This window comes from Nerophis ophidion, linkage group LG08 (assembly GCF_033978795.1).
Source record: "Nerophis ophidion isolate RoL-2023_Sa linkage group LG08, RoL_Noph_v1.0, whole genome shotgun sequence".
NCBI classification, from domain to species: domain Eukaryota; kingdom Metazoa; phylum Chordata; class Actinopteri; order Syngnathiformes; family Syngnathidae; genus Nerophis; species Nerophis ophidion.
Genome location: NC_084618.1, coordinates 66,615,490 through 66,642,561, shown reverse-complemented (window position 1 = coordinate 66,642,561; position 27,072 = coordinate 66,615,490). Strand labels below are relative to the sequence as shown.

The window sequence follows — 27,072 nt, the reverse complement described above, 5'->3', positions numbered from 1 at the left end:
TTAGTACTTTGACTACAACGTTCCTCAGTTGATCATTTATTATGTTAAGATAAATAAAACACAAGAATATTACAAACTTTTAAAATGAGCATGATAATGTGCACCTAATTGATTTGGGGCTGATTTCTATACAGTTGTCAAAAAATGTGCATGTAAGGTCCATAAAAGAACAATTTTTACACACCTCTTCCTGGTTCCTATAATTTGACGACAAATAGGCGGTGCACTCGCTGTAGTTGGCCCACGTGCGGTTGATGATGGACACCTGCTCCCAGTTACCAGATGCGTCACATTGGCGGTAAGCCCGACCTTCATCAAGGCAATATTAAAGCTTCTATTGTGATGTTATCTGCTTGTTATGACAAGCAGCCAAGACAAGATTGATGCTCTCTTCTTACCTCTGTGATTAAAGTCATAAATGTACTCCGGACACAGAACAGACACCAGCTGACCCGACTTGCTCCTTGGCCAGCAGATGATCCCGTCCCACTCGGGGATACATTCACCTTCTGCAAAGAAAACAATTCAGTTAAACCATTGAAGCAAGTTATCACATTTAATCTGCGTCACAGTGGGAATGACAAATGCTGCGCTATTGTCAGCATTTATATTCAAATACTGGTCAGCAGGATATTAGCAAGGTGATGTATCATATCAGAGCCCTAATAAATCACTGCTGCTCTATTATACATTTGAACTTCTTGACCTTATTGTACAGCATTAACAAATATATCAGTTTAAAATGTGTGTTATCTGTGTACGGATGAGGGACGAACCTTGCGCAAGTGCCATTTGTGCCTTGATGCTCTTTTCACAATTGGCGTGCGCACCAATCAGCACGTAGATCTGTTCATCTCGAGTGATGACATCATCAGAGTCCACCTATAAAGCACGAAAAAAGGCTGTGAGATTTCCTATTAGCAGGGTTCATGTAGGATATTCAAAATATCTCACTTTTATCTTTTTTAAATATTTACTTTCCCTTATAGTATTTTGGGGAGTCATACGACAAGTGTTATTGTTGGTTTGAACCCCATAAACCATTGGTAAAATTGTCCGACACAAGAACAGAAACGGCAACCTGTGTGCAACCCTCAGGCCTAAAACGGGTATGACATTTGTTCCTTTTGTAATATGATTGTTCCGTTTGAAGGTTAGCGGTCTGAAATGTTGCCCAAAGTTTTTTATTTTTTTTTATTGAAATGTTGTTAGAGTAGGATATGAACATAAAGTATGCACACGTTCTCTTAAAAACTCTTTCAGCCCCATTGACGTTCATTATAACTGCTATTTTTTAAGGGACTGCACTCCTGCTGTATTACTACACTGTGGAGAGGCGGAGCCAACGACGGCGGGGCAGCGTGCCCTGCCCTGCCCAAGATGGCGGCAAGAGGGCGGAGGATGCGGCGGAGCAGAGAGGCGGGGCTTTCCGCGAGCGACGCAGCCACAATTTGACTCAGGTGCGTGGCACACACACCTGCACACAGTTAACTGATCTCCTCCTGCTGTATAAAAGGGGAGAAGGAGGAGAGATCAATAGAGGAGTTGGAAAGCCTGCAGGAGCGGATGAAGCGCGATCGGAGAGAGACGGAGCGCAGGACAACGACGCGGCCGACTGAAGGAGAGCGAGGAGCAAGCAGCGGACGGAAAGGCTGAAAAGCAACCCGGCAAAAGACACAATTATTGAAAGAATAAAAGAGTCAAACCTGCTCAAAAGCATGTCCTTCTATGGTGATCTGCTGAACCCGAGCGACGACGGCTTAAGACGGTCACATATACATTCCAAGAAAAACGAATTAATATCATTATTGTCGATTGAAAAACAAGAAAAACATGTTTTTGTAATTGCGACTCCTAACTACCAGATGGCTCGAGAAAAACACAAGCAAAAATTCTCAGAGCTTTGATGAGCTTAAATGAGTTCAACAGCTATTAAAAAACGCTGAAAAGCAACAAAAGTCTTGGCAGTTATATATATGTATACATCATCCATCATTTTATATATACATATATAAATATATACGTATATACACACACACACATATATATATATATATATATATATATTATATATACTAGGGGTGTGGGGGAAAATCGATTTGAATACGAATCGCGATTCTAACGTTGTGCGATTCTGAATCGATTCTCTTTTTTTTTAATCTATATATATACATATTTTTTTTATCAATCCAGCAAAACAATACACAGCAAAACCATAACAATACAATCCAATTCCAAAACCAAACCTGACCCAGCAACACTCAGAATTGCAAGAAACAGAGCAATTGAGAGGAGACACAAACACGACACAGAACAAACCAAAAGTAGTGAAACAAAAATGAATTTATCAACAACAGTATCAGTAATAGTTATAATTTCAGCATAGCAGTGATTAAAAATCCCTCATTGACATTATCATTAGACATTTATAAAAATAAAAAAAAAGAACAATAGTGTCACAGTGGCTTACACTTGCATCGCATCTCATAAGCTTGACAACACACTGTGTCCAATGTTTTCACAAAGATAAAATAAGTCGTATTTTTGGTTCGTTGAATAGTTAAAACAAATGTATATTATTGCAATCAGTTGATAAAACATTGTCCTTTACAATTATAAAAGCTTTTTAAAAAAAATCTACGACTCTGCTAGCATGTCAGCAGACTGGGGTAGATCCTGCTGAAATCCTATGTAATGAATGAATACATAGGATAGCTGCCACCTTATCGTGGTAGAGGAGTTTGCGTGTCCCAATGATCCTAGGAGCTATGTTGTCCGGGGGATTTATGCCCCCTGGTAGGGTCTCCCAAGGCAAACAGGTTCTAGGTGAGGGATCAGACAAAGAGCAGCTCGAACACCTCTATGAAGAAGACAAAACATGGACCCAGATTTCCCTCGCCCGGATACGGGTCACCAGGGCCCCCTTCTGGAGCCAGGCCCGGAGGTGGGGCACAATGGCGAGCGCCTGCTGGCCGGGCCTGTTCCCATGGGGTCCGGCCGGGCACAGCCCGAAGAAGCAAAGTGGGTCACCCCTCCAATGGGCTCACCACCCATAGCAGGGGCCATAGAGGTCGGGTGCATTGTGAGCTGGGCGGCAGCCGAAGGTAGGGCACTTGGCGGTCCGATCCTCGGCTACAGAAGCTAGCTCTTGGGACGTGGAATGTCACCTCACTGGGGAGGAAAGAGCCTGAGCTAGTGCGCGAAGTGGAGAAGTTCCGGCTGGCGCAGTCAAGGCGTTGAGGGGTTCCGGTTTGGTGACCGCAGGATTAGGTCTCTGCTTTTTGCAGATGATGTGGTCCTGATGGCTTCATCTGACCGGGATTTTCAGCTCTTACTGGATCGGTTTGCAGTCGAGTGTGAAGCGACCGGAATGAGAATCAGCACCTCCAAGTCCGGGTCCATGATTCTTGCCCGGAAAAGGGTGGAATGTCATCTCCGGGTTGGGGAGGAGACACTGCCCCAAGTGGAGGAGTTCAAGCACCTAGGAGTCTTGTTCACGAGTGAGGGAAGAGTGGATCGTGAGATCGACAGGCGGATCGATGCGGCGTCTTCAGTAATGCGGACATTGTACCGATCCGTTGTGGTGAAGAAGGAGCTGAGCCGGAAGGCAAAGCTCTCAATTTACCGGTCGATCTACGTCCCCATCCTCACCTATGGTCATGAGCTTTGGGTCATGAGCGAAAGGATAAGATCACGGGTACAAGCGGCCGAAATGAGTTTCCTCCGCCGTGTGGCGGGGCTCTCCCTTAGGGATAGGGTGAGAAGCTCTGCCATCCGGGAGGAACTCAAAGTAAAGCCGCTGCTCCTTCACATAGAGAGGAGCCAGATGAGGTGGTTCGGGTATCTGGTCAGGATGCCACCCGAACGCCTCCCTAGGGAGGTGTTTAGGGCACGTCCAACCGGTAGGAGGCCACGGGGAAGACCCAGGACACGTTGGGAAGACTATGTCTCCCGGCTGGCCTGGGAACGCCTCGGGATCCCCCGGGAAGAGCTAGACGAGGTGGCTGGGGAAAGGGAAGTCTGGGTTTCCCTGCTTAGGTTGTTGCCCCCGCGACCCGACCTCGGATAAGCGGAAGAAGATGGATGGAAGATGGATGAATGAATACAGAATCATTTTGAATCAGAAAAATATCGCTTTTGAATTGAGAATCGCGTTGAATCGAAAAAATCGATATTGAATCGAATCGCGACCCCAAGAATCCATATTGAATCGAAACGTGGGACACCCAAAAATTCGCAGCCCTAATATAGAGATATATTTACATCTATATACAACCCCGAGAGGGACAAGCGCTAGAAAATGGATGGATGGATAAAGTATATACATATACATAGATATTAGGGCTGTCAATGTTAAAGTGTAAATGCATGTGATTAATAAAATAAATGTTTGTGTTACCATAAATAAATGATGATAAAACATGATGCGCAATATGCACAGGCAGTGATCACGTCACACACCAGTGATAAATGGAGCGATGTGCTCTAAGCACACTTTCCTTTCAAAACAAACCTCGATTGAACTTTGGATAAAACTGAGGTAATTAGTCAGTATTGCAGCGACAAATTTTCTTTATCATTGGCGAACATCAAGTTTAAAATAGCATCCTAAAGCGAAACATGATTGTGAGGATGGCCAACAATCCCTTGAAAAACTGACTCGTCCCGTATTTACAAACAAAAGTACACGTTCCGTATTGAGCTGTGAAGGGACACAATTTGTCCAGTATTTCTATTAGGTAAGTTGCCAACAGAGTCGATTATTTTGTGTTCATGCAGGGTGTGCTCTGTAATAGAAAAAGGTGAATTGTGACATCACACAACAGTTTTGACTCGGCAGTTTCGCTACATTAGCCAATATGCACTGAGCAGGCATCTTGTCAGTGCAGCAGATAACTAAAGTAAGTGTAAAAAAGTTCAAATACAAGTGTTCTACTGTCTATGGTTTTATTAAGTGCAACATTTATATGAGCGTGTTTGTTTCATCACTGAGTGCAGTTGGTCCGAGGTCGACTACAAGTCGTCATTCAATGAGGGTATGACACATCCAGTTTGTACCCTTTGGTAGGAGAAATGTGTCTTAAAACTATAGTGACATATCATTTATTCCACTTTAATGAGCTATGAGTGTGTGTTAAATAAAACAACATAGCGTAAAGAAAATAATCTCACCGAGAGATCTGCTTTATAAATAAAGCACAATTTAAATGTTGCCAGTGAAATTAGTGAAACAAATATCTCACCTCTTTTTGTCACAGCAGTTTTCATAGTGATGAAAGTTGGAGACCTACTCTATCATAAAGCTGTACACTGAATTTATTCTGTCTTAAATTAAGCAGCACAGACCCTTGTTAAAGAAATATGTTTATGTTTTGTATTAAGTGAACTTTGCTATATTTCTATTTTAGAAAAAAAAATGCACTCAATTCTTACTGTACTTAATGTCACTAGGTTTTGAGCAAATAAGTGACTTGCAGTTCAGTAAAACATTTAGAAAACTTTTCCTTATGACATTTGTGTCCAAATATTAGGGGTTTTTTTTTAAAGAAAATTTTATTTATGCAAGCAAATAATAACGTGATTAATTAGGATTATTCAAAGAATTAGAATGTGATTAATGAGAGTAAATTTTATTAATCTGATTAAATAATCTGATGAAAAATTAATCACTTGACAGGCCTGTATACCAGCATATTGGGCACTGTCAAAATAATATTTTTTTCTACTGGGTCAAAATCAATGTTGTTATTAATTATTGACCTTTCAAGGCTCTGTCTAATCAACTTAAAAAATTTCACTCTGCAACTTAATTTTGGAAATATTGGTTATTTCGCATTTTCCGATTATATAACCAAAATTTTAGTGGCTCCAATAATTGAATCACTGCTCTGTATTCAATATAAATGTCAGAGTTGGTTTGTGACGAACCCCAAGATGCAGAAAAGGAGGCAGGCATGGAGTGAGAAAGCATGATTTAATTTAAAACACTAAGACAAAAACAAACAAAGGGTACAAACAAAAAGCGGGCACGTGGGCGCATAACAAACAAAGAGGCCTAGCGTGGAAGCTAGCAGGTATCAAGCAAGAAACAGAAGTGGTACTTATAATATGAAAACAAACTTGGAAGCAGGGAACAAAAGACAATAAGCTACAAACCACTATCAAATATAGCTTACCGCAACGCGGCATTGACACAATATGATACGACACGACACGACAGGTAGCAACGACAGGAGCGACAATAATCCAGCACTGACTGGAGGAACAAAGCAGGTAAAATAGGAGCGGGCTGATTGACACCAGATGTGGCCAGGTGCCAATCAGCCGCAGCTGAGGGGAAAACAGCACACAGGGAAAAAACAGAAAACAGGCAAAATAAGAGAGCTGACAGGAACTAAAAACAGGAAATACCAAACACACACAGAGGAAAAACTAAAAAACTAACAGTCAGTGGCAAGCCTGACAATAAAATAATAGCACAATAGTAAAATAGCCAATTGTTGACCAACTTGGGAAACATGTCAACCCCTTCCTGAGGATTTCGATGCCTTAAAGTGTTGAAATATTTGAGTGAGGACGCGGAATGTGAAGATTCCCACCGGCCCCATTTGCTCGGGGGTCTTGACCTCTACATGTCCAGGATGCTGCGGGGTAAAGATCCCTCAGACGCCACACAAGCATGGGCTTTGTCCTCACGGGTGGGTTTCGCGATTGAGCTGCAAAAGTGGCGCTGAGTCAACGACAGGTTCAGTGATCGCAAAAAAGAGAGCGTTCGGGGGGAGGGGACATACAGTAAATGACGACTGCGGGTAGGGGGTGGGGGGTTGGTTTTACAAATTTGGGTTTTTTTAAGACCACAAATGATGTTCTTCTAAGGGTTTTGATGTTTGCATTGCCACTGCTGAGACACGTCAACATTACATCTCAATATTTTTTCTTGGTTGATTTTAAACAAGGGATGCCATGCAAAAAAATATTAAAAAAACAGACACTTTTCATTTAACTTTCTTGGCATTGTTCATTAAAATAACCTGCCAGTGGGTGAATTTGGGTTTCACTGGGAATTTTGACGGGGTATTGTTTCAGAAAACCAACGCTCAGCCCAAGTCAATACAGACTTATTGAGAAAGGTAATATCACGACTGCGTCTCATGTAAGATTCCTGGAATGACGTTGGAAAACACCAAGTCTGTGACACTGGTTTACTTACAGTTTTTTTTCCCCTATGAGAAAGGGAATTCATCTGTTCCGGCCTTCATAGAATGTATTAACTGTACAGGCAACGTATTCTACATCAAACAAGTGTAAAGAGAAAAGTCAAAGCAAGTATACCTCATAGATGCGCCTCGGAAAGGTTCAGAAAGATGTTTGTTGTAACGAGTATTGTAAAATTAAATGTTCCTGGCTCAAACTGCGGCATTTTAACATTCCTCACTGTCATACAAGCAGGACGTTGAAGTTGAGGGGACACAAAGGGGCCCCTAGGCTTTTGTAAACGCTCAAGTTTCTTTTTCCGTCATTTAAATATGTAAGTTATAAAAAAACAACATTATAAATTTAAATTCAATGTACAACATCTGCTTCTTCTTCTCAGCACTGTCCTTCACACTCACTTTATTCCTTTCCATGATTGGAAAACCAAAATTTTGTCCATCTCTAGCTATAAGCTAATGTCAGTGAGTAAGACCAGATCTTAGGGGTGCACTCTGGCATTCAGCAACGTGCTGCTCTTGAGCGCTGCCCTAGTGGCTCCTTGGAGCTTTTTCAAAGATGTGTGAATATGAAGTGTTTTATTATGGTTTCTGTCAGAGGACAAAAACGACACAAACCTTCTTAACTGTAAGAAATCCCACTGATTATATTAAAAAAACTTCACTGATGAGAGTATTTGGTGAGCGCTGTTTTTTTCTACTAATTTCAGCGATCCTTGAACTCACCGTAGTTTGTTTACATGCACTACTTTATCCGTCGCTGCCACAGAAAGACGTGTTTTATGCCACTCCTTCTTCGTCTCATTTTGTCAACCAAACGTTATATGCAGTGCGTGATTGCACAAAGGTGAGCTTTGTTGATTTTATTGATTTACTGGAATACTTATTATTATTATCTTTTTGAAGTCATTTAATTTCCTTTACTTATGTCCTCTGTCTATTTAATCTATATTTGCATGTCTCATGACACAATATCCATCCATCCATCTTCTTCTGCTTATCCAAGGTCGGGTCGCGGGGGAAGCAGCCTAAGCAGGGAAGCCCAAACTTTCCTTTCCCCAGCCACCTCGTCTAGCTCTTCCCGGGGGATCCTGAGGCGTTCCCAGGCCAGCCGGGAGACATAGTGTTCCCAACGTGTCCTGGGTCTTCCCCGTGGCCTCCTACCGGTTGGTTGTGCCCTAAACACCTCCCTAGGGAGGCGTTTGGGTGGCATCCTGACCAGATGCCCGAACCACCTCATCTGGCTCCTCTCGATGTGGAGGAGCAGCGGCTTTACATTGAGCTCAACCCCGGATGACAGAGCTTCTGACCCTATCTCTAAGGGAGAGCCCCACCACCCGGCGGAGGAAACTCATTTTGGCCGCTTGTCACAATATCTGTATATAATATTGGCTACATTTCTGATTGTTGTTTGTGCGTCATGTTGTTCCAGACCACAGCAAATGTTATTCAGTTTGCAAAGATTGTAATACATCCATTAGAAGAAGACAGCCTGCATTTTCCTTAAACTTGGGGACACACATCTATACCTTTGGGCATTCTGAGCCAGTGATTTCCAGAAGTTATCTCATCCTTTGAGGAGTCTCAATTTACTAATGATTTCCATCCATCCATCCATTTTCTACCGCTTATTCCCTTTCGGGGTCGCGGGGGGCGCTGGCGCCTATCTCAGCTACAATCGGGCGGAAGGCGGGGTACACCCTGGACAAGTCGCCACCTCATCGCAGGGCCAACACAGATAGACAGACAACGTTCACACTCACATTCACACACTAGGGCCAATTTTTTAGTGTTGCCAATCAACCTATCCCCAGGTGCATGTCTTTGGAAGTGGGAGGAAGCCGGAGTACCCGGAGGGAACCCACGCATTCACGGGGAGAACATGCAAACTCCACACAGAAAGATCCCGAGCCTGGATTTGAACCCAGGACTGCAGGAGCTTCGTATTGTGAGGCAGACGCACTAACCCCTCTGCCACCGTGAAGCCCAATGTTGCAAAAAATGTGTAGAATACGAATTAAAATAGAAAATGGGTGGATGGATACAAAATTTCTGTCAACGTAGATTTGCAGTCAGCCTTTGATTGTAGGCTAATATAGTTAATATAGACACTTACAACATGTGTTGCCTTCATTATAACACTTATATAAGGCTTTAAGTTTTTTTGTGGCCACAGACATATATATTTTTTTGCATTTTTGGTATAATATGGACAATTTGGGTTGCCGAACACAGTATTAATATTTGTACCTCCAATACTTTGCTTGCAACCTAAAGTATAACATTTGGCCGAGAAACAGCTCTTATCTCAAAACACTCTTAAGTTGAGATACTACCGTCCAGCCATGGAGGTTCAAAAAAAGGTTGCTTGACTCAAATTAAGAATGTCTTAGACTACCTACACCCTCCATCAAAAACGCAAAATCAATCAATCAATCAATCAATCAATGTTTATTTATATAGCCCCAAATCACAAATGTCTCAAAGGACTGCACAAATCATTACGACTACAACATCCTCGGAAGAACCCACAAAAATAGTGTTATTCAACACAGACATCAGACATCATAACGTCATCAAAGCTCACCTTTAAGCAAACACCAATCACCACACAGCATCAGCATTTTGGAACAAAGTTTGAGGTGGTAGAAGAAAGGTAAAAACATTTTTTTTCCACATCTCATTACAAATAACTATAGTGCATTCAAGGACCCACGTTTAAAGTTCGAAACATAGGCCTCACTTTGGTTTAGCTTTACTGCGAACATGCATACAGTTACAACATGAAACATCACAATTTCCAATTTCTCATTTTAACATGATCGAAAAGGAGTAGGAAGAAGCTTAGCTCGGTTTTAAAGGCATGAGGAGTTTTACCCCCCGGAGATGCACTAACAATAATATAATCATAACAATAATAATAATACGAATGTATTATTATGATTCATGCTGTATGACCACTGATGATAATTGTACGTAAATCTGCTCTACTCTCTACTTTACACTCGGAAGTTAAAGACAGATTTATAATCATATTTAAGTAAACTATGATTATTACACTTGTTGGCACTTTTTTGTAAAAGAAACATTACAAAACTTTTTTTTTTAAACCAAATTATTTAGTACGGTTTATCTGCAGTACAGTATATATGCTCTAAATGTAGCTGAGATAGGCACCAGCGCCCCCCGCCACCCCAAAGGGAATAAGCGGTAGAAAATGGATGGATGGATGGATATATTAATCCTATTTTTTTAAGTCAACAAACTAATTAAGGTCTCTTAATGTGTTTTAAAATGCCAGTTTTAACAAACTCCATACAATAATTAGTCTTTTAGAGCATGTAATCATACCAAGTATGTGTGTATGCTTATGGGGTAGCAACATTGGGTTTAGGGGGCCCTTTAGGAGTCTTGTGTATGGGAGCCCAGAATGTGGTGCTGTGAAAAGAAGTGAACAACTGTGTATTTCAACCAAAATCAAGCAAAACAAAGTAATGGAGAGGGAAATGTTTTATAGATATTATTGGATATTTAATGATAAATTAATTGCATTTTAATTCACAGCAAGAATCCATCAATTGTCATACAGTAAGTTGTTAAATTCCCGCAATCTATGGTTATCATCACACTTTCTTTGTCATCACTGGTATCCTTTGAGGAAAAACTCATCACCATACAAGTGATCCATTGTGTATCCATCCATCCATTCATGGTTTAGCATGAATTGATTAACGTGGACTCTGACTTAAACAAGTTTAAAAACTTATTCAGGTGTTACCATTTAGTGGTCAATTGTACGGAATATGTACTGTACTTAAAATCTACTAATAAAAGTTTCAATCAATCAATCAATCAATCAATCAATCAATCTTTGATACCGCTTGTCACTTTCGGAGTTGCAGGGATGATGGAGCCTATCCCAGCTGCACTCAGGCAGAAGGCCGTGTACACCCTGGACAAGTCGCCACCTCATCGCAGGGCCAACACAGATAGACAGACAACATTCACACTCAAAATAACACACTAGAACCAATTTAGTGTTGCCAATCAGACAAAAAAATAAAACTAGAATTAAGCAAGACGCCTGACGGACGTGCCACAGAAAGGGCACAGGAAGTAGTTTCCAGAGCAATACAATCAGGCTAAGTTTGAAGTAACATTCCTGACTGTCATAGAAGTGAACTATTGTATAACAAAACTAATAAACAACAACTACTCAACAATAAAGAGAGCACGGGAAGGTGTTTGTCCAGCAATACTGTCACCTGCAGTATCCTTGGATGTTTATTTTTGACTTAATTGCATTTTAGTTAGCAGCCAGGAATCTTCCTATGTGTACAGATCTACACTGTAAAAAATAAAAATTTGGCTGCCAGGAATTCACCGTAAAAAATACAGTCATAGTCATAACATTACGGCATGTTGATGTTGAAGCTGTTCATTTTACATTTGATAAGTGTTTATTTTTATGGTAAATTACTATGAAAAAAACCGATACATTGTTAACCTGTTTACAAAAAAAAACCTATAGAATTGACGGTAAAATACTGGCAGCTGGAGTTGACAGGAATTCACTGTAAAACAAATTAGGGACAATTTTAGTGTTGCCAATCAGCCAGGTGCATGTCTTTGGAGGTGGGAGAAAGCCAGGGTACCCGGAGGAAAACCATGCAGTCTCGGGAAGAACATGCAAACTCCACACAAAAAGGGGATCGAACCCAGGACCTTGTCACTGGGAGGCACAAGCGCTAACCACACCGTGCTGCCCTGTCACCAATACTAGTTTCTGCAAAATGCCTGTTTTTCCAGTATACTTGAGCAGCACATGAGGGCTTTAACTTAAAAGTATTTGTACAACCTTTCACTGGACAACTCACAACATGGCCTTCTGCAATATGTCCCTCAAGTGAGCCCTGAATTCTCCGTACCTGTTCAATAGGTGCTCGCAACCACTTCCAACACACTTAAACACCCAGCGTGGTTCATTTTGAGGCAGTTGACAATGAAACACATAGTCATAACCCCTCAGTGTCTGAAACGACTTGCCACAAAAATACAGGAAAACATGTTGTTCGCCAAAAGTTAACTAGGCAAATGCTTTAACACAAAACAATAAAACAATTAAGGTATGCAGTAAATTTAAATGGACAATCTGCAAAATCTTTAATTTAGACATCATAACAATACCATACATTTTAGAGTATTTGCATGCTTTTGACAATACAGTTTTTGCAAATGACCAGTACATTTTTTCATTCTTTTCACAGTAAAATCATGTGTTTTCTACGTAATATATACAGAGTAATTTTAGGTTTTCTACTGTTTCTTGGTTGGCACGAATCCACTGCATTTACTACTGTGAAAAACTATTTTTGATTTTACTTACTGTTATTTAACAATTACTCGCTTGCTCATTTTTTTACAGTATATGGTTATCATCACGTGTTGTCATCCTTTAAGTCGTAGTATCCCATGTAAAAATAAAAATAAAAAGTACATGATCATTGGCTCAGGTCTTGATGATTATGTTTTGGTTTACTTTTGAGGCACAGTTAACCTTTTCAAAGACATTGGACATCCACTCAATAAATGCAGGATGGTGAAAGCGTGAACAGTCCTCGCATAATTACGACGTGATTCAACGTTTGCAGGGCAATAACGGGAACGACAGTGAGCGTCAATAGAAACAATTAGTTTGTGCCCCAGGTGTCATAATAACATTCACTCTTTAATGACTGCTGTTTTTCAGGCTGAGCGGGCAGCGGGTTGTAAGTCTGTCCGAGGTCGACGTTTACTATCGACCCGCGAAGATGAAGAGATGCGATTCCGAGGGGAGGGGACGCTCTTAGCTGCGGTCGGGTAATACCTTCAAAGGGTGAGGGGTCAGCGCTAATGAAGGCGTGTGAGGTAAAGCAGACTCACAGGTGATGGTCTGACCCTGGAGATAGCAGCTTCACTGATTATGAAACCTTTGTTTGTATGCTGAATTTAGACATTACAATATATTATTCATATTTTTACCACTTTGTGTGGCCATTACACAAAAAACACAAGCCAGGAAATACAGCACTATTACATTCTGGTGGTATTTTGAAAAAAGTATATTCATTATTTAAAATGTTTTACAACTTTAAGGTGTCGCTGTTAATATGTTGGATTTTGTCAAAACTTTTCTGCTTTGGGATTTTACAAATTAATACATTTACATAAACATATGAATTGTTCAACAATTGGTGTCTTGCGTTACTTATCCAATGGCCAGGCTGTTTCCTAAAAACAAATTCGCAGATACATGCTATTTTCTATATTTGGCCCCAAGTTCAGCAATATGGGAGTGTTATTTCTGACAATATTATGTCACTTTGTAATATTTAATTCACATCATCAGGTGGCCTTTTTATGGGATTTTTAAAAAAACAGATTTTGGTTCTTACTCCCAGAGTGTCTACTCTCATTATGCAGAATCGTGTTATTTAATAAGGTCAGCTGTTACATGCTTATCTGTTGATCTTACACGTTTATGCTATGTATACCCATTATGTTATGTTTAAGTTGATTTTACTGCTCTACTTATCATGTAGTCCACAGTCTTTCATCATCAATCAAGGTATTACACATTCTCCACATTTTTATTATCCATCAACTCTTACTCCATTATGTATTTATATTACTGTTTATTCTATTGAAAAAATATTTCAACTCTACCATTAAACATTTTTTTAATATTTCTTTGGTATTGAAAAAATGGGGCATCTGGAAGATATTAAACACGGGAAGTGATAAAAGTATTAGTAAATGCTATAAACATGTACTTCATTGTAACTAAATCATTATCAGGATGCTTCATTTGTTGTTCACCAAAACATTTCATATTTTAATATAATTTTTTAAATCCTCAGGAAATAAATGTATAGTTTTTTATTTGTTATACTTTTTTATATTTTTAGATTTTCTTTTCTATTATTATCACATACATAACTACTGATTAATGCTTGAATACACATGGCCGTTTTAGAAAATATGTAAGTGTTTAGCTCCTCCAGTGAACAAGATAATCAATGAATCAATACGACAAAGCTGAGCACACTTACCAATGCAGTCACAGTTATTGCACTGTGAAAAAGAGCCAAAAGACCAACTCCCACTGCCGGCAACATCACCGATACGTTGAATAACTTTCCATGTTGTCTCATCCCTTTCTGGTTTGGAATCCCAATAATCAATTGAGTCTGGGCTCCTTCCTGATCCGCTAGACAAAGTTCAAAAATGTTGTTGGTGGTCCGAAACTAACATTCACCATGGTTGTGGAGATTGTGATGTTGCTGTGCATGGCTCAGTGGACACAATGAGAGAAAGATGTGTGCAGGAGGAACATGCTACCTTATGGGGAGGAGAGCGAGTAACCACTGCCTCCTCCTCCTTCTGCAGTTGTTTTGAGGATATATGGCCTCATCTTGTCTTTCGCTCTGCTGGGTCACCTACCTGTGACAGAAACATATATTTAGAGCAGTGGTTTTCAAACTTTTTTCACCAAGTACCACCTCAGAAAAAACTTGGCTCTCCAAGTACCACCACAAATACGAACATTAAAATACAGTAGCATAGTAGGCCTAAGTCAGGGGTGTCAAGCTCATTTTAGATCGGGGGCCACATGGAGAAAAATATACCCCTAAGTGGGCAGGACTTTTAAAATCTTGGCACGATAACTTAAAAATAAAGACAACTTCAGATTATTTTCTTTGTTTAAGAATAGAACAAGCATATTCTGAAATTGTACAAATCATAATGTTGTAGGTTTTTGTTTTTTTACAATTACCTGTTGCGGTTAATAGTATATATACTTTATTTGTCGTTATTTATTTTTTCTGAATATATCATGTGATAAAGTTAATCAGTTAACTCAATGGTGTTAATTTTCAATCCATCAAGATAAAAAAAATATACCTATATCAATTTACAGTATGTTGTTTATGTAGTTGGATCATTTTCCTCAACTGATGTACCAACATGTGGTTTATTTTGTATATATGTAGCATCATCTACATAGATTAAAATAATTGCTATTGCGAAATGCAATGGACACATTTAGAACAGCTGTTTCTTTCATTCAAAAAATTCTTGGTAATTTTCATACTCAGCAAACTCATCCCGCGGGTTGGATAAAACCTGATCCGGCCCTCAGGCCGTAAAGTCCGTAATATCATCGCTTATGTGCAGTGATTTCTCCAGATTCTCTGAACTTTTTGATGATTTTACGGACCGTAGATGGTAAAATCCCTAAATTCCTTGCAATGTTGAGAAATGTTGTTCTAAAACTGTTCGACAATTTGCTTACAAAGTGGTGACCCTCACCCCATCCTTGTCTGTGAATTACTTAGTATTTCATGGAAGCTGCTTTTATACCCAATCATGGCACCCACCTGTTCCCAATTAGCCTGCACACATGTGGGATGTTTCATATACGTGTTTGATGAGCATTCCTCAACTTTGTCAGTATTTATTGCCACCTTTCCCAACTTCTTTGTCACGTGTTGCTGGCATTCAATTTTAAAGTTAATGATTATTTGAAAAAAAAAAAAAGTTTATCAGTTTGACCATCAATTATGTTGTCTTTGTAGCATTTTCAACTGAATATGGGTTGACAATGATTTGCAAATCATTGTATTCCGTTTATATTTACATCTAACACAATTTCCCAACTCATATGGAAACGGGGGTTTGTAAATAAAATTACTGCTACACTAAGAATATCGTCAACAATGGAGACAACTTTAAAAATGAAGCACCCTTTGTGGTATTATGTACCATCATCGAATCAGTATATTAATATAATTGTATTTTTTACACTCATAATAATATAACGGACTGGCCTTGACTGGCCTCGACCCAAATTCCAGGACTAGGCCAGGGTCGTTGTCATACAAATCAAACTATTGTATCCATCATGTAGGACAGGGGTCGGGAACCTTTTTGGCTGAGAGAGCCATATAAGCCAAATATTTTAAAAAGTATTTCCGTGAGAGCCACACAACTTTTTCTTTTCTTTTTTTTAACACTGAATACAACTATATGCGTGCATTTTTAAGAAAGACCAACATTTTTAGAGTATAATAAGTCTCTTATTCTTTTTAATAACGTTGTTATTCTGAGGCTAGCCAAAAATAAATAAAATACTTCTTACCATTAATGTGACTTCTTGAACAGGTGCGGTAGAAACCGGATGGATGGATGAAAATGCATGAGAATGTTTTATATTTTGAACGTTATTTTTGATACTGTGATTACCAGCGGATTTATTCATTACTTATCGTATTAAGCAATGTCAGCTAAAATTTATCTGAGAGCCAGATGCAGTCATCAAAAGAGACACATCTGGCTCTAGAGCCATAGGTTCCCTACCCCTGATGTAGGACACAACAACTTTCCGAAATTTAGGAATGTTGTCAACAAAGAAGGCATTGAAAGTGACATAACATTTGACATCTTTGTACCATCTAATATCAATATATTATTAGATCAATTTTTATACATTAATATAATTGACTTGGATTATCTGCAATGAGATGGCAACTTGTCCAGGGTTTAAACTGCCTTCTGCCTGAATTCAGCTGGGATAGTTTCCAGCCAACCCCCTCGACCTGGAGCGGGACAGACAGTAAAAAATGGATGGATGGACTGGGCTTATACTGGTGTGGTCCTAAATTCTGGCAGTTCATGGATTCAGGATTTATCCATCCATCCATGTTCTACGGCTTATTCCGTTTGGGGTCGCGGGGGTGCTGGGGCCTATCTCAGCTACAATCGGGCGGAAGGCGGTGTACACCTTGGACAAGTCGCCTCCTCATCGCAGGGCCAACACGGATAGACAGACAACATTCACACTCACATTCACACACTAGGGCCAATTTAGTGTTGCCAATCAACCTATCCCCAGGTTCATGTCTTTGGAAGTGGGAGGAAGCCAGAGTACCCGGAGGGGAACCACGCATTCACGGGGAGAACATGCAAACTCCACACTCCAAATTTGAGCCCAGCCGAATAAGTGCTCAAGGGGGGTGTGCGCATGCGCCCACCTGCGGAGTCCAGTGCGCCGGGCAGTTTTTTGGCATTAAAACTACTGATCTTATTTGTTTCATCCTGCCGTTTCTCTATATGTAATAGCCTAAGACAATATATATAAGAGTAACTTTGGTATGATACGGGTTTTCTTTTAGCTAACAATATCAGCAAATCCAAGTTTAACTGATGAGTATACCTCGTATGCACTCTCCCTGAGGCCACAGGGGCAATTATTTGGCAAGCCGTCCCATACACACTGTATACAATAGGGTGGGCATATATTTCGCACTTAAGGCGCTAAATATTTGCCACGACACGCTTGGGCACTTATTTCGCAGCGAGCACTTATTTCGATTCACACCGGGATTCACGATTTATTTACATAAAACCAAATCTTGGTTGTTGTAAATATAACTACTTTACAACATTTTCAAATGTAGGAATGTTGTCAACAAAGAAGAAGATGTTATTAAAAGTCACGCACCATTTGGTACATTTGTACCATCGTTAATCAATATATTTTTTAAATAGGTAGATGTATAAATTCCGGCGGTTCATGAAGGCAACCGAGTGAAAGGCTGACGTGTGATTGGCAGAGAACCAGGAAGCGAACGCTGTGTGAGTTGTGTGTGTTTTTTTTAAAAACACTGTAAATGTCTGATCGTAATGTAAGATGTTATGAATAATTACATACACGGTCAGTCTGCTTTGGTTACAGCTCAAAGTAACTCAACTGAGCATAATTAATTCAAATGGTGTATTAGAGTCAAAAGGCTCGATACGGCAACTGTTTTGTTCTACGGAAGTCGGGCAACAACTTTTATTTTGAAAGCTCACCAATCAGCGTCACAAGAACCCGGAAGTGGTAAATTCTCAACAAGGACTCCTGGCCCGGCGTCATCTTGTGTGGACAACGTGTAAGTTCGGAAAGATTAAACAATGTTGTATATTTGGTTTTGCATGCAATGTTAAATAATACTCGCAAAGAGTGATTCTGATATCTGGCACGTTCGAGCGCCATGTGAGCACCACATCTATGGAAGGTGTTGTCATTAACCTGTATTTGTGTGAAGGGCATGGCGGGGCGGTTGGCTCTGCGGGCTCTCCATACCCTGCAACCCCTTCATCGGGTTAGTCCTACCTGCATTCTCGCCGCCCGGTGTGAGCCAGACCTACTACAGGTGTGGAGGGCGCTCCACCTGAGCCCCGCCCTGTGTGCGGGTCACAACAAGTGGTCCAAGGTGAAACACATTAAAGGGCCCAAAGATGCGGAGAGGTCACGACTGATCATGAAGTTTGGCATGATGATCAAGGTCGCCGTAAAAGGTATGCATGGCCCGCAAAGCGGAAGTTTTAAAGGTCTATTGAAATGAGATTTTCTTATTTAAACGGGGATAGCGGGTCCATTCTATGTGTCATACTTGATCATTTCGCAATATTGCCATATTTTTGCTGAAAGGATTTAGTAGAGAACATCGACGATAAAAGTCCGCAACTTTTGGTCGCTAATAAAAAAGCCTTGCCTGTACCGGAAGTAGCAGACGATGTGCGCTTGACGTCACTGGTTGTAGAGCTCAACACATCCTGAAAAGTGTTTACGATCATGGCCACCAGCAGCTAGAGCGATTCGGACCGAGAAAGCGACGATTTCCCCATTAATTTGAGCGAGGATAAAAGATTCGTGGATGAGGATAGTGAGAGTAAAGGACTGGAAGAAGAAAAAAAAAGAAGAGGGCAGTGGGAGCGATTCAGATGTTATTAGACACATTTACTAGGATAATTCTGGAAAATCCCATATCTGCTTATTGTGTTACTAGTGTTTTAGTGAGATTATATAGTCATACCTGAAAGTCGGAGGGGTGTGGTGACCGCCAGTGTCTCTGAGAGAAGCCACGGAGGAGCCAAGAAAGTCGCAGCTGCCTCTTTGACAGCTGCTGCAGGAGGGAAGACACAAGCTCCACTCATGTTTACGGTAAGAGCCGACTTATTACCACCATTTTCTCACCGAAACCTGCCGGTTGACATGTGGTAGAGAAACATGTTCGCTTGACCGCTCTGTTCCATATTAAAGCTTCACAAAAAACAAAGAAACACCAGCTGTGTTTATGTTGCTACTGCCGGCTGCAATACACCGGTTTCCACCAACATCTTTCTTCTTTGTAGTCTCCATTATTAATTGAACAAATTGCAAAAGATTCAGCAACACAGATGTCCAGAATACTGTATAATTATGCGATAAAAACAGACTACTTTCAGCCGTGATCGGTGCTGGAAGATCATGTCCGCTACCACTGGTGATGTCACGTGCACGCGTCATAATACGCGTTATCATACCGCAACGTTTTCAACAGGATACTTTGCGAGGAATTTAAAATTGCAATTTAGTAAACTAAACCAGCCGTATTGGCATGTGTTGCAATGTTAAGATTTCATCATTGGTATATAAACTATCAGACTGCGTGGTCGGTAGTAGTGGGTTTCAGTAGGCCTTTAAGAACAGTTTCATTCATTCATGTGTTCATCTCCATTGCAGAGGGTGGAGCCAATCCAGACATGAATGTAAATTTAGCAAACATCATTGAGCAGTGCAAGAACAAGAACATACCAAAAGTATCCATAGAGACTGCAATCAAGAATGCGGTAGGTTTTCCAGCCTGATTGGCTGAAGCTTATCCCGGCTGACTTGGGACCATAGGCGCCGATCAACATTTCTGTCAGTGGGTGCTCGGTGTGTGTGTATTAGTGTTGTGCCGATACCAATATTTTGGTACCGGTACCGAAATTATTTCGGTACTTTTCCAAATAAAGGGGACCACAAAATATTTCATTATTTGATTTATTTTAACAAAAAAATCTTAAGAGTACATTAAACATACGTTTTGTATTGCAATTTTGTCGTTAAAAAGAAAATAGTGAACATACAAGACAACTTGTCTTATTAGTAAGTAAATAAACAAAGGCTCCTAATTTACCTGCTGATGTATGCAGCCTTCCCGGTAAGGTTTATTCAGGTGTACTGCAGAGGAGGCTACGTCGGATAGTCGAACCTCGGATTCAGGAGGAACAGTGTGGTTTTCGTCCTGGTCGTGGAACTGTGGACCAGCTCTATACTCTCGGCAGGGTTCTTGAGGGTGCATGGGAGTTTGCCCAACCAGTCTACATGTGCTTTGTGGACTTGGAGAAGGCATTCGACCGTGTCCCTCGGGAAGTCCTGTGGGGAGTGCCCAGAGAGTATGGGGTATCGGACTGTGTTATTGTGGCGGTCCGCTCCCTGTACGATCAGTGCCAGAGCTTGGTCCGCATTGCCGGCAGTAAGTCGAACACATTTCCAGTGAGGGTTGGACTCCGCCAAGGCTGTCCTTTGTCACCGATTCTGTTTATAACTTTTATGGACAGAATTTCTAGGCGCAGTCAAGGCGTTGAGGGGTTCCGGTTTGGTGACCGCAGGATTAGGTCTCTGCTTTTTGCAGATGATTTGGTCCTGATGGCTTCATCTGACCGGGATCTTCAGCTCTCACTGGATCGGTTTGCAGCCGAGTGTGAAGCGACCGGGATGAGAATCAGCACATCCAAGTCCGAGTCCATGGTTCTCGCCCGGAAAAGGGTGGAGTGCCATCTCCGGGTTGGGGAGGAGCCCCTGCCCCAAGTGGAGGAGTTCAAGTACCTAGAAATGTCTTGTTCAAGAGTGGGGGAAGAGTGGATCGTGAGATCGACAGGCGGATCGGTGCGGCGTCTTCAGTAATGCGGACATTGTACCGATCCGTTGTGGTGAAGAAGGAGCTGAGCCGGAAGGCAAAGCTCTCAATTTACCGGTCGATCTACGTTCCCATCCTCACCTATGGTCATGAGCTTTGGGTCATGACCGAAAGGATAAGATCACGGGTACAAGCGGCCGAAATGAGTTTCCTCCGCCGTGTGGCGGGGCTCTCCCTTAGAGATAGGGTGAGAAGCTCTGCCATCCGGGAGGAGCTCAAAATAAAGCCGCTCCTCCTCCACATCGAGAGGAGCCAGATGAGGTGGTTCGGGCATCTGGTCAGGATGCCACCCGAACGCCTCCTTAGGGAGGTGTTTAGGGCACGTCCAACCGGTAGGAGGCCACGGGGAAGACCCAGAACACGTTGGGAAGACTATGTCTCTCGGCTGGCCTGGGAACGCCTCGGGATCCCCCGGGAAGAGCTACACGAAGTGGCTGGGGAAAGGGAAGTCTGGGTTTCCCTGCTTAGGCTGTTGCCCCCGCGACCCGACCTCGGATAAGCGGAAGAAGATGGATGGATGGATGCAGTAACATATTGTGTCATTTTCCATCCTATTATTTTGTCAACATTATTAAGGACAAGTGGTAGAAAATGAATTATTAATCTACTTGTTCATTTACTGTTAATATCTGCTTATTTTCTGTTTCAACATGTTCTATCTACACTTCTGTTAAAATGTAATAATCACTTATTCTTCTCTTGTTTGATACTTTACATTAGTTTTGGATAATACCACACATTTGGGTATCAATCCGATACCAAGTAGTTACGGGATCATACATGGGTCATATTCAAAGTCCTCATGTGTCCAGAGACATATTTCCTGAGTTTATAAACATAATATTAATTAAAAAAAACAAAACGAAAGATTTTGTGATGTTAAAAAATATTGTTGCAATAATAGTAGTATCAACTAGATACGCTATTGCACGTGGTATTATTACAGTGGATGTTACGTGTAGATCCACCAATAGCGTTTGTTTATACTGTAGCGTCCCGGAAGAGTTGGTGCTGCAGAAAATTCTGTGAATTTGTTCTATCGTGTTTATTTTGTGTTGTGGTGAAAATATTCTTCCAAAATGTGTTTGTCATTGTTGTTAAGTGTGTTTTCACGATATGGCACATGTTTATGACCGAGTTGGCATTGTTCATACTGCCACTTGAGTAAGTATGCCCTTCATCTTGCGATTGTCATTAGTTCATTATCAGGCACAATTAAATATTGGTTAGACTTTGATAATTAAAGTCTATATGATTAGTGACTGATTTATTAAGTATAATGTGCCAAATTCGCCTCAAAATTAAAAACAACAAAATTGATTTATCAAAAATTGTCTTAAAGATTGAAAGTTGCCATCAACCCCATGTTGGTGCACAGCATTGTCCGTGGGTGCTTGGAGCCCGAAGCACCCACGGGATCGGCGCCTATGCTTGGGACCGCTCACCATCCATCCATCAGATATTTAAAACTGTTATCTTGCCACAGGAAAAGGGCAAATCAGCAACCCCGCACATTTTTGAAGCTCGAGGACCGGGCGGATTCTTTCTTATAATTGAAGTCTTGAGTGACCAGGTGACACGCAGCCACCAGGATATCAGACGCATCCTTATTAAAAACGGGTCAGTTTGCTTATTTTGTTCTGATGGTGCAGCCAAAGACACTCCTATTTAAGCAGACTGAGTTTCTCACTGCGGGGTAATTCTGTACCTGACCACAGGGGGATGCTGTCACAGGGAGCAAGCAGCAACTTCTCCAAGAGAGGAGTGGTGGTGATACCAAGTCAGAACATCACGTTGGAGCAAGCGCTAGAGCTGGCCATCGAAGCTGGAGCAGAGGATGTTGAGGAAACGACGGATGAGGACAACACTCCCATTTTGCAGGTCTGACAAAATATTTGTGTTTATAATTGTGTATATATGTATGATTTATATACAAACCCCAAAACCAGTGCAGTTGGCACATTGGGTAAATCGTAAATAAAAACAGAATACAATTATTGGCAAATCCTTTTCAACCTATATTCAATTGAGTAGACTGCAAAGACAAGATACTTAACATTCAAACTGGAAATCTTTATTTTTTCTATATATCTCATTCGGAATTTGCAACACGGGCTTCACGGTGGGAGAGGGGTTAGTGCGTCTGCCTCACAATACAAAGGTCCTGAGTAGTCACGGTTCTGTGTGGAGTTTGCATGTTCTCCCCGTGAAAGCGTAGGTCCCCTCCGGTTACTCCGGCTTCCTCCCACTTCCAAAGACATGCACCTGGGGACAGGTTGATTGGCAACACTAGATTGGCCCTAGTGTGTGAATGTGAGTGTGAATGTTGTCTGTCTATCTGTGTTGGCCCTGCGATGAGGTGGCGACTTGTCAAGGTTGTACCCTGCCCTCCGCCCGATTGTAGCTGAAATAGGCACCAGCGCCCCCCGCGACCCCAAAGGGAATAAGCAGTAGAAAATGGATGGATGGATGGAATTTGTAACATGTTTAAAAAAAGCTGGCACAATTGGCAAAAAAGACTTAGAAAGTTGAGAAATGCACATCAAAACTGAACTAACCACTCCACTGACACATGCCTTCTCTATCTGACCGACCACATCCAACATGAGGTGGACGCGGGAAAATACTGCGGTATGGTCATGCTGGACATTCAGAAGGCCTTTGACACCGTTAACCATGCTATACTGTTGGATTCGACGAAACCTCATCAAGCTGGATGCAATCTTACTTGTAGGGGAGGAAACAGGTGGTAGAGGTGAACGGCACCATGTCCCCTCCCCTCTCAGTAAGCTGTGGAGTCCCCCAAGGCAGTATACTAGGACCTTTACTGTTCCTAATATACGTGAATGACATGCCATCAGCATGCCACTGTGAATTGTTCCTGTATGCGGATGACTCGGCCCTGCTGGTATCCGGCAAGGACAAGTCACAGGTGGAACAAATCCTCAGTGCTGAACTCCTCAATATTTGCACCTGGCTCGCTGACAACAAGCTATCCATACACTTAGGTAAAACGGAATCCATCCTATTTGGGTCCCATATCAAACTTAAGAAGGTCAGTGACTTCACTATAAAAGTGGGTGACATTGTTATCACCAGGAAGGATGAGATCACCTACCTAGGTTCCATTCTAGAGGCCAATCTTTCCTGTGATAAAATGGCAACCAAGGTGATCAAAAAGGTCAACCAAAGAACGAGATTCCTCTACAGAATCTCCTCTCTGGTCAACAAAAGCACCTTGAGGATTCTAGCGAGAACTTTCATCCAACCCTTCTCCGATTACGCTTGCACCTCCTGGTACCCCAGCATCCCCAAAACCCTCAAATCTAGACTCCAAACATCCCAGAATAAGCTAATCCGGTTACTTTTAGACCTCCACCCCAGATCACACCTCAATCCAACCCACTTCTCCAAAGTGGGCTGGCTCAGGGTGGAGGACAGAGTAAAACAACTTGCACTGAGCCTAGTCTATAAAATCCGCTACACCTCCTTGATACCGAAGTACATGTCAAATTACTTCCTTAACGTAAATGACCGCCATAACCACAACACCAGGGGGAGCTCCACAAACCACGTTAAACCCAGATTTCGATCTAACAAAGGTCTTAACTCATTCTCTTTCTAGGCCACATCAATGTGGAATGCACTCCCAACAGGTATAAAAGTAAGTGCATCTCTATATTCCTTCAAAACCGCTCTAAAACAACACCTCCAGGCAACTTCAACACTTTACTAATACCCTCCTCCATTCACATCCCATCTCCCCGGATTATAAACAACTCAAATGTACTTCTAATGTATATACTTGTTCTTATGCTATCTGAACTCACTATGTTCTCTGCTGGCTGTACATATCCTACTAAATAAGACCTACACTGTTTCAATGTCCACATTTCTCTGTTGATGCAATTGTTGATGACTGAAGTTCTGATATCAACCAAAGCTCCTCATCCCACCCCCCGGATTGTAAATAATGTAAATAATTCAATGTACATACTATGATGATTAACTTGTGTGATGACTGTATTATGTTGATAGTATATATTTGTACCATGAATTGATTAACGTGGACCCCGACTTAAACAAGTTGAAAAACTTATTCGGGTGTTACCATTTAGTGGTCAATTGTACGGAATATGTACTGTACTGTGCAATCTACTAATAAAAGTATCAATCAATCAAAAAAACTTTGAAACATCCCAGAGGTGAGCAGGCTATTTAGGAACCGGTGGGTGCCATGATTGGGTGTAAAGGCAACTTCCATGAAATGCTCAGTCGTTCACAAACTAGGGGCGAGGGTCACCACTTTGTGAACAAATGAGTGAGCTAATTGTCGAACAGTTTAAGAACAACATTTCTCTCGTCCAAGTAAGCAGCTTACTTACGGAACAAATTACAATACCGCATACACTAATGTAAAGCATATCACCTAGTAACTCCAAAATTATTATCAGTTCAGTTTTGACCAAAATTGAGTTACTGAGTTTTGCCTTTGGACGGGAGATTTTTCAACGAGCTATTGCAAGGAATTTAGGGATTTCACCACCTACAGTCCGTAATATCATCAAATGGTTCAGAGAATCTGGCGAAATCACTGCACATAAGTGATGATATTACGGACCTTCGATCTTTCAGGCGGTACTGCATCAAAAATCAACATCAGTGTGTAAAGGATATCACCACATGGGCTCAGGAACACTTCATAAAACAACGGTCAGTAACTACAGTTGGTCGCTACATTTGTAAGTGCAAGTTAAAACTCTACTTTGCAAAGCGAAAGCCATTTATCAACAACACCCAGCAACGCTGCCGGCTTCTCTGGGCCTGAGCTCATCTAAGATGGACTGATGCAAAGGTAAAAGTGTTCTGTGGTCTGAGGAGTCCACATTTCAAATTGTTTTTGGAAACTGTGGATGTCGTGTCCTCCGGACCAAAGAGGAAAAGAACCATCCGGATTGTTCTAGGCACAAAGTTCAAAAGCCAGCATCTGTGATGGTATGGGGGTGTATTAGTGCCCAAGGTATGGGTATACTTACACATCTGTGAAGGCACCATTAATGTTGAAAGGTACATAAAGGTTTTGGTACAACATATGTTGTCATCCAAGCAATGTTATCATGGACGCCCCTGCTTATTTCAGCAAGACAATGCCAAGCCGTGTATTACAACAGTGTGGCTTCATAGTAAAAGAGTGCGGGTACTAGACTGGCCTGCCTGTCGTCCAGACCTGTCTCCCATTGAAATAGTGTGGCACAATATGAAGCCTAAAATACCACAACGGAGACCCCAGACTGTTGAACAACTTAAGCTGTACATTAAGCAAGAATAAGAAATAATTCCTCTTCAAAAATTGGTCTCCTCAGTTCCCAAACATTTACTAAGTGTTGTTAAAAGGAAAGGCCATGTAACACAGTGGTAAAAATGCTCCTGTGCCAACTTTTTTGCAATGTGTTGCGGCCATTAAATTCTAAATTAATGATTATTTGCAAAAAAAAATTAAGTTTCTCAGTTCGAACATTAAATATCTTGTCTTTGCAGTCCATTCCATTGAATATAAGTTAGAGGATTTGCAAATCATTGTATTATGTTTTTATTTACAAATTACACAACTTCACTGGTTGTGTGTGTGTGTGTGTGTGTGTGTGTGTGTGTATATATATATATATATATATATATATATATATATATATATATATATATATATATATATATATATATCTTGATTGGATTATCCGGAGAATAGTGCTCGATACCGTGGTAGAGCGCAATATGTAGGTGTGGGAGAAAAAAAATCACAAGACTACTTCATCTCTACAGATCTGTTTCATGAGGGGTTCCCTCAATCATCAGGAGATGATTGAGGGAACCCCTCATGAAACAGATCTGTAGAGATGAAGTAGTCTTGTGATTTTTTTTCTCCCACACCTACATATATATATATATATATATATATATATATATATATATATATATACACACACATATATACATATATTTATTTACAGATATATATATATATATATATATATACACACGTGTGTGTGTGT

The 27,072-nt window shown here is 41.1% G+C and overlaps 2 protein-coding genes across 4 annotated transcripts in view; one reads left to right on the top strand and one right to left on the bottom strand.

The window, feature by feature from the left end:
• The window catches only part of pth3r (parathyroid hormone 3 receptor), a 29,540-nt gene extending 10,989 nt beyond the window's left edge, over positions 1-18,551 (bottom strand). The window contains exons 1-6 of one of the 2 annotated variants that reach the window (XM_061909493.1): positions 18,328-18,551; positions 14,592-14,693; positions 14,303-14,460; positions 777-882; positions 399-509; positions 185-309 (exon numbers count right to left, since the gene is read on the bottom strand). In XM_061909493.1, coding sequence (XP_061765477.1) covers positions 185-309; positions 399-509; positions 777-882; positions 14,303-14,404 — 444 coding nt within the window. In that variant the 5' untranslated portion in view covers positions 14,405-14,460; positions 14,592-14,693; positions 18,328-18,551. The remainder of the gene's footprint in view (positions 1-184; positions 310-398; positions 510-776; positions 883-14,302; positions 14,461-14,591; positions 14,694-18,327) is intronic. The other variant, XM_061909492.1, reaches the window with a different exon arrangement.
• LOC133558260 (translational activator of cytochrome c oxidase 1) overlaps positions 17,931-27,072 on the top strand; it is a 14,224-nt gene continuing 5,082 nt past the window's right edge. Inside the window, exons 1-6 of one of the 2 annotated variants that reach the window (XM_061909496.1) lie at positions 17,931-18,187; positions 18,344-18,596; positions 19,804-19,910; positions 22,512-22,645; positions 22,744-22,906; positions 24,651-24,689. In XM_061909496.1, coding sequence (XP_061765480.1) covers positions 18,347-18,596; positions 19,804-19,910; positions 22,512-22,645; positions 22,744-22,906; positions 24,651-24,689 — 693 coding nt within the window. In that variant the 5' untranslated portion in view covers positions 17,931-18,187; positions 18,344-18,346. The remainder of the gene's footprint in view (positions 18,188-18,343; positions 18,597-19,803; positions 19,911-22,511; positions 22,646-22,743; positions 22,907-24,650; positions 24,690-27,072) is intronic. The other variant, XM_061909497.1, reaches the window with a different exon arrangement.